Source organism: Copadichromis virginalis, linkage group LG14 (genome assembly GCF_057382275.1).
Source record: "Copadichromis virginalis isolate Kocher_CV1m ecotype Utaka linkage group LG14, C_Virginalis_male_GT1.1, whole genome shotgun sequence".
NCBI lineage: Eukaryota > Metazoa > Chordata > Actinopteri > Cichliformes > Cichlidae > Copadichromis > Copadichromis virginalis.
Window position 1 is genome coordinate 13,302,413 of NC_140631.1, and position 9,981 is coordinate 13,312,393.

Sequence of the window (9,981 nt, forward strand, 5' to 3'; positions counted from 1 at the left end):
GGCAGACCAGGAACACCCAACAATGGCTGCAGATATCATGGTGAATACATAATCAGTGTTATTTAATTTACCTATCAGTTAATTAATATAAAGTCATACACTGTGTGTGTGTGTGTGTGTGTGTTAGTTACCTGTCTGGGCTGATTTTGAATGCAGGGTTGGCTGTAAATATGTTTGAGGGGCTCCAGGATCTCTGTTCCTCCAAGATCAGCCTCCATCTCCTTAACTTTCTTCAGAGCCTCCTCCATGGTCTTCTGGCTGTACTCCACACTCTTACTGCCATGAGATACACATAAGTGTCACAGTACTGGCTCTCTGACCCAGTGTTTGCGTTTCAGTTCTTGGTTTAATATTCTTTGATTGTTATTCCTGGTTTCAGTTATCTTTCGTTTGTGCTTAGTGATCTTAGTTCTTCCTCCCTTTGTATGTTTCTCGGTCTGTGTTTAGTCTCTGCCCCCGTGTTTTCTCTGTGCCTGTCCTAGTCCCCAGTCGCATGTCTAATCACCTTGTCTCCATGCTCCATGTCAGTGTATCCTGCTTTGCTTCCTGTGCCTTGTTATGTCGGATTAGCCCCAGCTGTGCTTCCCTCCCGTTTTCCCGTTCCCTCGTTACTCCCCGGTGTATATAAGCCCTGTATTTTTCTCTGTTAGTTGTCGTTTCCTCCGCATTAGCTGCGTGTCATGTTTGTTATGTCGTGCACTCCCAGTTTAGGTCATTCTTCCTAGTTTGAGCTTTTGTTTTATTTCTAGTGCTCATATATTGTGTTTCTTAGTTTGCTTTTGCCAGCGAATAAAAGCTGCTGCCTTCAAGTTAAATACTCCATCTTAGAGTCCTGCGTTTGGGTCCAACCACTACCTCCCACACAGCAAACCTTGACAATAAGTGATTGATGGCTGTTTAGCACTGCTAAATTCTACATTGTAATTTAATGAGTTTCACTCATACACTTTCAAAACTGCCTTTTAGAACCATAACATAACAGCAGCTTACCTAAATGAGCTGTAAGTATTCTAGAAACGCATTATCTGGTGTAACTAGAGCAGATATCTTATTACACACTTTACACACAAGTGACATCATTGAAGCACAGTTTTATGGACTGAATCACTCACGAAAAGATGTGTTCATATCTGGATCCAAAACTGTAAATGTTGAAATAGCAGCCCATTGGTAAACTCTTCAACAGGAGCAGCAGAGTGTCCTTCAGGGAAGAGGGAGAAGATGGTGAGGCCACTGTGTGAGAGGAAAGGTTTTATAACTCTAACACCACATCATAAATACCCTGGCACTGCTGATCCGAGTTTCCTGCTGCTCAGTGTTATTCGTAGCACAGTCCATACTTCCAGATCGATCCACTAAGAACACAAACTCTCCACATGAAGCCATTGAAGACATCACAGACTGGGTGAACTCAGGGTACAGACTCACCATCACCATTGGATCACCCATCAGAGAACCTGAAACACATGAAAAGGACAGAAAAATGTCAAGTTTACAATTTTTTATATATTCCAACTGTTGCAGTGTCAGCTTGGTAGTCTGTGTCTGTAAGTTCAGTCAGGGTTTCCTGTTTTACTTTGAAGGTCCGTGTCTTATGTTAATGTGTCTGGTTTTGTCCCAGCTGTGTCTCTCCCTCCTTTCTTCCATTCCCTGATTGCCCGCTCTGTGTATGCAAGCCCTGTGTCTTCTCAATTATCCCATGCTGTGTGTTCCGTCCGTCTGCCTGCCAGTTTAGTTTCTGTATTCCCAGTTTAGCTAATTTTCTGTTTTTGTCATTTAGTAATAAATCTTTGTTTTTAAAGTCTGAACTTTTGGGTCCATCATTCCTCCTATCTTGCCTGCACACAGCCTTCACATGACACCAACATGTTTGTAGTTGTGGTTTATATTCACTTATCATGTAAATGATTGTCATTTGGCTTTTGACTTCTCTGGGGGGGGGGTGAAATGAGAATGCAGTCATCTTTGGTGACATTATTTTTGACTTTCTAATTCACACATGGTCAAAATTATGCAAACAGGCTCAGATATGACCAGTTTAAGCATGATGTTACCACCACAGTGCTTGACAGCTGGTACATTGTTCTTATATTTGAAAGCCTCTCCTTCACTCTTGCAAATTTAAGTCAAATGTAAGGGGCTTTATTTTTGTTCCAGAAATGTAAAGTTTATGTTAGGGCTGGGCGATATGGCCTGAAATTCATATCGCGATATAATTTGAAGCAGTAATTTGTGCGGTAACAATATATATCACGATATATTATTTTCTTCTGTATTACGTATTTTCTACACTATAAGGCACACTTAAAATCCTTTCATTTTCTCAAAAATCGAGAGTGTGCCTTATGTATGAATTCTGGTTGCGCTTACTGACCTCGACCGATTTTGGCGTACAGAAATCTGTTAAAAAAAGTTTTAGTACAACTTTGGTAAACAGCACTGCTTGATGGATTGTCAGAGCATTATGCATTAGTGAGGAGCTTCGCGGAGTAATCTGGGTCCAAAACTCCGTCCCTTCAGGTCCCAAAGTCAAACGAATACTAAGAGTTAAAAACGGTCTAAATTCTTTCATCTTTAATTAAATCAACAGCATTGCTGCTTTATCGGGTGTAACAATTAAGTTTAACATCCAAGCATCCATGAAAACAGAAGTTATTAAATTTAACGGAGTTAGAAGTTAGCAGGAAGTTAGTTTGCTAGATTCCACCTAATAATGACACACCATGTTCTGACTGAGAGATTTTTGAAACTAATTAAAATGTACAGATCTGCTACCACTTCCAACATAAATGAAGACAGAAAACTAAACATCAGTGGCGTTTGTAGGGTTACTGAAGTTGGACTACCTGGTATATAATGTTGTGCTACGTGATTGCTAGAGACACAGCTATGTTAGCATAACATTAGCACAGTGAAGCTGGAGGATGGCCAACTTTTTATCCACTGGATAAAAGTTAACGTGAGGGATTCTGGTGGTTAGGGACAAATGCAATCGCATAGCAGGATGCTATACACGGGGCAAACGTCAGTCAGGAGAACAACTGAGATTATTCATCCACAATACGAGGTTAGTTATTAATATACTGCAACAACATGGGAACAGAACAGCTGCGAGAGAATTCAACATTAATGAATCAATGTTACGGAAGTGGAGGAAGCGCAGTTTTTGGCTTTCCCCCATATTTAAAAAGTGCTTCATCTCTTTGCTATGACTGTCGCCCGGCATAATTTGCAGATGATAATGGTTGTAGCCGCTGCGATAGTTTCGACCAAAACAGGCGCAGCTTGATGACATCATCAACATGCGCCATCTTGATAGAGCGATATAGTCAAAATCTCTATCATTGGCCAAATTTATATCGTTTCTATCATATATCGTTTATATCGCCCACCCCTAGTTTATGTTACAATTGAGAATTAGTGATACTTGTTCCTGAAGATCTCAACCAATTTCTTAAAATTAAGAGTTTGGGTCTTTCTTCGAACTTATTAAAGTGGTGACACATCCAAAAAAACTTTACATGCAGTTGTTTGAACCTAGAATTTGCAGGTGTTTCATTTATGCAAATCTAAAATTCTCCTCCTTAGATTTTCACTGACTTTCTTTGATTTTTCCCCATTGTTATGATTTTTGGTCAGGCCAATGAGTGGTGACGTAACAAATAACTTGATGAGAAAGAGTAACTACAGACGTGAACAAAATTGTTGGTACCCTTTGGTCAATGAAAGAAAAAACTCACAATGGTCACAGAAATAACTTTTATCTGACAAAAGTAATAATAAATAAAAATTCTATAAATCCTAACCAATGAAAGTCAGACATTGCTTTTCAACCATGCTTCAGCTGAATTAATTACAAAAATGATGGTGCCCACAACTTAAGATTTTGTTGAACAACCTTTTGAGGCAATCACTGCAATCAAACGATTCCTGGAACTGTCAGTGAGACTTCTGCACCTCTCAGCAGGTATTTTGGCCCACTCCTCATCAGCAAACGGCTCCAGTTGTTTCTGGTTTGAAGGGTGCCTTTTCCAGACGGCATGTTTCAGCTCCTTCCAAAGATGCTCAATAGGATTGAGGTCAGGGCTCATAGAAGGCCACTTTAAAATAGTCCAATGTTTTCCTCTTAGCCATTCTTGGGTGTTTTTAGCTGTGTCTTTTGGGTCATTGTCCTGTTGTAAGACCCATGACCTGCGACTGAGACCAAGCTTTCTGACACTGGCCAGCACATTTCTCCCTGGAATCCATTGATAGTCTTGAGATATCATTGTACCCTGCACAGATTCAAGACACCCTGTGCCAGAGGCAGCAAAGCAGCCCCAGAACATAACCGAGCCTCCCCCATCTTTCACAGTTGGGACAGTGTTCTCTTCTTGATACGCTTCATTTTTCCGTCGGTGAACATAGCGTTGATGTGCCTTGGCAAAAAGTTCAATTTTTGTCTCATCTATCCACAGGACATTCTCCCAGAAACTTTGTGGCTTTGTCAAGTTTAAAGAAATCGCAGAACTTTAAGCACCACTCAGTAAAATATTTTAGTGATTGTATGTACTTAAGCTGTATGTACAGTGGTATGAAAGAGTGTTTGTCCCCTTCCTGAATTCATAGTTGTCTCATGTCTCAGTTAACTCATTCACTGCCATTGACGTCTATAGCCGTCAATGGCAGTAAATGAGTCAATGGGTTTAACTCATTCACTGCCAATGGCTGGCAGTGAATGAGTTAAGGTCAGAGTTCATGATTCAACAATTAAAAAAAAAAAAAAAAAAGGTTAAAATGGCATTCACAGGAAAGTTCAAGGAGAAAACCACTGCTGACAAAAAACAACACAAAGCCTCACTGTGGTAAATGGAACCACGAATTCTACTAAAACATCCTGAAGGAGAACGTCTGGACATCTGTTCGTGACCTCAAACTGGACAATGATCCAAAACACAACAGCAAGTCCACCTGTGAATGGCTTAAGGGAAAAATAAATGAAGACTTTGGAGTGGCTTAGTTAAAGTCCTGACCTAAATCTGATTGAGATGCCGTGACATGACCTTAAAAAGTCAGTCAATCACTTTATCACACAGGTTTGGGTTTTTTCCCTTTCATATAAAACACGTTCATTTAGAAACTATATTTTTTGTTTACTTCTGTTGTCTTTGTCTAATATTTCAATTAGTTTGATGACCTGAAAGTGTGACAATCTAAAAAATCTAAAAAGGGAAATCAGGAAGAGGGCAAACACTTTTTTAGACCACTGTAAACTTTGAACCATGTATGAATTAGAGAAAATCCAAAATACATTCAAACTTATGCAAGCTTAACAATTCTTATTTTTCAAATTCATTAAAGATCTATGCTGGACAATAAATCCACTCATACCCACAACAAGTGTAAATTTCTGATCACAACGATAACTCTTGAGCTGAAGAATAAAATAATGATATTTTTTACTAAAAAGCTAATAACAACACTAATGTTACTCACCCAGCTCAGCAGAGGCCTGTCCTGCCTCCACCACAGCAGTGGGCTGGTGGGCGTCTTTGTAATAAATCAGCAGTTCAACATCTCTGTCAAACTTGTGTCCTGCAGCCAGCTTGACCTGCACACCACAAACACATTCATATTTATTCATCAGTAACAAGTAACAAGCACACACAGCAGACACATCAGCACTCTACCTACCGTGGCCTGGGTTTGATCGGTGTTGAGGTACTGCAGAGGGTCCAGGGAGCAGTTGGACTCTACTTTAGAGATTGGACGAGGAGAGGACACTCGGGCAGAAAAAGACAGACTGTAGGGCACCAGAGAGGCTGGAACAGAAGTTACCTGGACACCTGCACCTTCACTACCTGCACACAGCATCAGGTAAAATATGCTGTAATTAATGAGGCTGCTTACACTGAAATCCTTTACGTTACTAAGAACCTCAAAACAGTTACCTGTGCTTTATACTCTAAATGCTTCAATAATACAGAGAAACCCCAACATGACCCAATATGAGCAATAATTTGGCAACAGTGAGAATGAAAAATGGACTTTCAACAGAAAACCTCCAACAGAACCAGTTTCAACCATCTGCCATGACTCGTTGGTGTTGTGGTTTTTCGTTTTCAAGAGTGTCATTGAAGCATTTCTGGTCCAAGTATTCTGAAGTTGTCCTACCCTGAGGTTGGTATCGAGGGTTGAGCACAGCAGGCAGACAGAACCTCAGACCATCATCAGCCTGCACAGCCAGCTCAGTGACGTACTCCAACCTGATGGAGGCGCTCTCTCCTGGAGGCAGACTGCCCACACTCAGAGAGAATATATCTGGACTCTCATCACTCTCCTCCAATAGGAAGGCCTGCTGACCGGAGCTCAGAGCATCATCATACTCCTCACGAGCCTGAAGCACAGGTGACACATGTCAGTGACATTCACTGCGTTTATTTTGAAGCTCACTTATAATCAGGTTATATTTACTGTCCAGCTCACCTTCTGTTTCTCCTTCACCTCAGCTACAATCTGCGTCTGTCCAATCTGAGCACTGAAATGACAGACAGCAGCATCTCCAGGCAGAGGGAAGACAAAAACAGCCTCTAATGGTTTGTCCTCCTTGTTCTCATAGTTCAGAGTGGAGACCACTGTAGCCACATGGTCCCTCACCTCCAGCTCCACCTCAACGCTCTTTAGAGGAACTGACAGACAAACAGAATTGTGATACAAACACAGCCCATATATTCTAGTGAAAAATGTTACATTTTAGCCACATGAAACTGTTATAAGAAATAAGCATACATGAAGATTTTAATAATGAAGTGAGGTTCTGGTGAATATAGTCTCTTTATTTTCTATCAGTACCTGGTTCTTTCTCGAATGTTAGCAGACCACAACAGTTCATCATCGCACCTGTGAAACAAAAACATTTAAGGAAATGGTGATGCAAACACTTTTATAGCTGCTGTACAATCTTGCCTGTGAAACTCATCAGATAATGTAATCACATCAATGAATGTGGTTATCTTTACTATTCATATAATAATATTATTACTATTATTACTACTATCCTCACAGGAAGAATGTCCTAGGTTTGAATCCACCATCTGGCCAGGGCCCTTGTGATTGAGTTTGCATTCTCTCCTGTCTGCGTGGGTTCTCAACAGCTTCGTCCCACAAGAAGACAACCAGTTAGTGGGGTTAGGTTAGTCAGTGTCAGTGATTATCTGCAGCCCTGCGACAAACCTGCGAGGTGTCATAACCTGAATTGGATACGCTAGCGAGAAGAGATGGACGGATCGATGGATTAGTCTCGTTAGTAGTAATTCTGATTCAGTAAAAGGACTAGATGTTGTAGTCCCTGATAATGCTAGACTGCTAGATAGGTACTAGATTGGACATAGTGCTGGTGATGGTGGTGATAGTGATGATCACTATTATTCTTATGGATACGGCTGACAGTGCGACCAGTGTCACGCCCCTCCAACCATGACTTTCACTTTCCTGTGGTCGGAGTTTAAAAACAGCACAAATGTCTCATCACCACATGGATCTATTTCATTTTATAACAGAAACACAGCTCGTACAACTTCACGTGACAGCACCCAGATTGTTGTCATACATGTTAAAGTTGTCATGTCAGTGAGCTGTTGAGCTGCTTAAACAAACGCACACTGGGAACTTACCGCTAAGAACAGACTGTAAGAGCTGTGTCGCTTCACTGGAGTCCTGTCTTGTAAATACGTGGAGAATATTCTGCAAACACGAAGCGCTTCGGCCCACACAGCGACTTCCCCGAAACAGGAAGACTTGCGGGTGTGCTCGATTCGTTAATAAGACAGCACCGGGTGGGTGGAGCTTTACGCTGCCTCTGATGTCTCTCTTTTTTTATATATGTATCTGAAACGCTGGAAACTCTCGCACTTGTAAAATTATACTGTATTTGTATTTTGCTGTTCTCAAACAAACAAAAAAACGCTGCATCTACCAGAATGGAACAAGCAACACAGTTTTCATTCAAGTCACATCCAGTCTAATCACAGTCATTTCCTTTTGGTGATGAGTGTATGATGATGGGTAGATGTATTATTTATTATGTTAAAGCAGAAGCTTTGGACTGTATCGCTTTCATCTGACACTAAAACTATCCCCATCAATACATATTTTTTTTCTTCATAGTGCACCCGTCTTGGATCTGATAGAACAGGCAATATCAAGATATGAGGCTGTGTTTTTTTCTTTCTATTTTATGCTATGGTATAATTTTGTTGATGGCATAGGTTCCTGTGGGTTAACTTTTCAGTTATATCTGTCCATATGAGGTATGAGTGCTTCAGATTATCGACTCGTGCAGAAAAATGATCAAATTGAGCTATTCTTGGAAAGTGGATGGTTTATAGTGTGTTCAAGAGCGAGTCAACACAGCACTATTCCCTAAATGTTTTCTCTTAAAGACAAAAATGCAGTGAACCAAGTCTTGCTGTTTGAAAGTGTTAGAAAGCAGCTGAGACAGTAAATATAGTTCCATTTTTAGATTGTGTTTTACATATTCTTTAGAAAATGAAGGATCGTGTGCTGTTGTGGGACCTTTAAAGAACGATCAGCAAACATTAGCAGAATACAAGCATTTTATTGCCAAAACTGCCTAGAAGCTGGAATGAACCTGTTATATTAAGTGTTTGGTTCCTTTCACTGTCTCATGAGCCTCCTGAACTGAAGAAAGTGGAATGACTCCTGAAATTGGCTTTGGTTTGTGAAACAAGTCAAAAGTCACAAAGTATGAACATCATCACCATCTAGTGGCAGAGAAAAAGAATGGGCACGCACACACACAGTAGCTGTCCAATCTTTACTGTGTATTATGAGTATTCTACGGTGGCCCTGAGAGGCCAAACGGACTGCAACTTCAGAAAACACTTGCAAAAAGAAAAACGCTGCAAAAGCACAGAGGTTTATTCGGAGGTTTATTCCCCATTTCTCAACCTTGGCAGCCCCTCTTACAGATCTCACGAGAAAACACTTCTAAAGTGATGTGGAATGATGACTGTGAACATGCCTTCCAATCTTTAAAAAGGCAGATTTCTGAAGCCCCTGTTTTGCAAAGCCCTGATTTTTCCAAACCATTTGTTGGTAAATGCCTCTAATGTTGGACTTGGAGCAGTACTGGCTCAGGGAGAAGCTGGTGAAGCTTTTCTTAAGTAAAAAGCTGTTTGACAGGGAGACAAAATATTCAACAGTAGAAAAAGGACTGGCAATCAAGTGGACAATTGATTCGTTGAAATATTATTTCCTTGGAAGAGAATTTATTCTTCAGACAGATCACAGACCCCTGGTGTGGATGCACTCCAAGCAACATCAAAATGCGAGCATACTGCGCTGGTGCCTAGCCCTCCAGCCATACCAGTTCTGATGTTTCCCTCACGACACCTCTCTGCGTAACATTCTACAAAAGCAGCTGTACATGCCCACTCCATTTTTGATGTACCCTCCTATGATGATGAGCCTGTTCCAATACAGACTACAAAACAGAGCGAGGCATCTAAGCTTGAAAGGAGAGTGGATGAGGTTGCAAAGCAAGTAGAAACTGAGCCAAAGGTCCAAGAATCCTCCTCCTGTCAGTGAGCTTAGTGCAGCGTTAAAACAGAGACAAGAAGAAAATGTTAAACTTCAAAATAAGAAAAATGAGTTGCCTAAGCTACTGAGAGCTCGCTCAGAACTAAAAATGTTAAAGAAAATAACAGTGATGGCAAAGATTACTTAATGGCAAGAAATGGCAGTGCCAGGAGACCTGTTAAGGTTCCCTCTATGCCAAAAGTGTGATTCTCCTTTAGATGTGGTGAAGAAGCCTATTACTGCTCGATGTCCAAATGAACCTAACCAGAAAAATGTTGAGTTATTATATTATATATAATTAAAATGTTAATTCATTTAAAACCAACTCATTCATTTTTAGGAAAAATTAATTATTATTTTTTTCCATGTTTACTGTGATGATGATGATGAATTTATTTCATC

General features: G+C 40.5%; 1 protein-coding gene across 2 annotated transcripts in view; it reads right to left on the bottom strand.

The window, feature by feature from the left end:
• LOC146693573 (von Willebrand factor A domain-containing protein 5A-like) overlaps positions 1–7,781 on the bottom strand; it is a 32,996-nt gene extending 25,215 nt beyond the window's left edge. Inside the window, exons 1-9 of one of the 2 annotated variants that reach the window (XM_085478590.1) lie at positions 7,653–7,781; positions 6,832–6,879; positions 6,466–6,668; positions 6,154–6,376; positions 5,674–5,840; positions 5,476–5,590; positions 1,282–1,457; positions 1,113–1,201; positions 132–276 (exon numbers count right to left, since the gene is read on the bottom strand). In XM_085478590.1, coding sequence (XP_085334716.1) covers positions 132–276; positions 1,113–1,201; positions 1,282–1,457; positions 5,476–5,590; positions 5,674–5,840; positions 6,154–6,376; positions 6,466–6,668; positions 6,832–6,874 — 1,161 coding nt within the window. In that variant the 5' untranslated portion in view covers positions 6,875–6,879; positions 7,653–7,781. Of the gene's footprint in view, positions 1–131; positions 277–1,112; positions 1,202–1,281; positions 1,458–5,475; positions 5,591–5,673; positions 5,841–6,153; positions 6,377–6,465; positions 6,669–6,831; positions 6,880–7,042; positions 7,226–7,652 lie in introns of those variants that run through there. The other variant, XM_085478589.1, reaches the window with a different exon arrangement.
• Between the last annotated feature and the right edge of the window lie 2,200 nt (positions 7,782–9,981).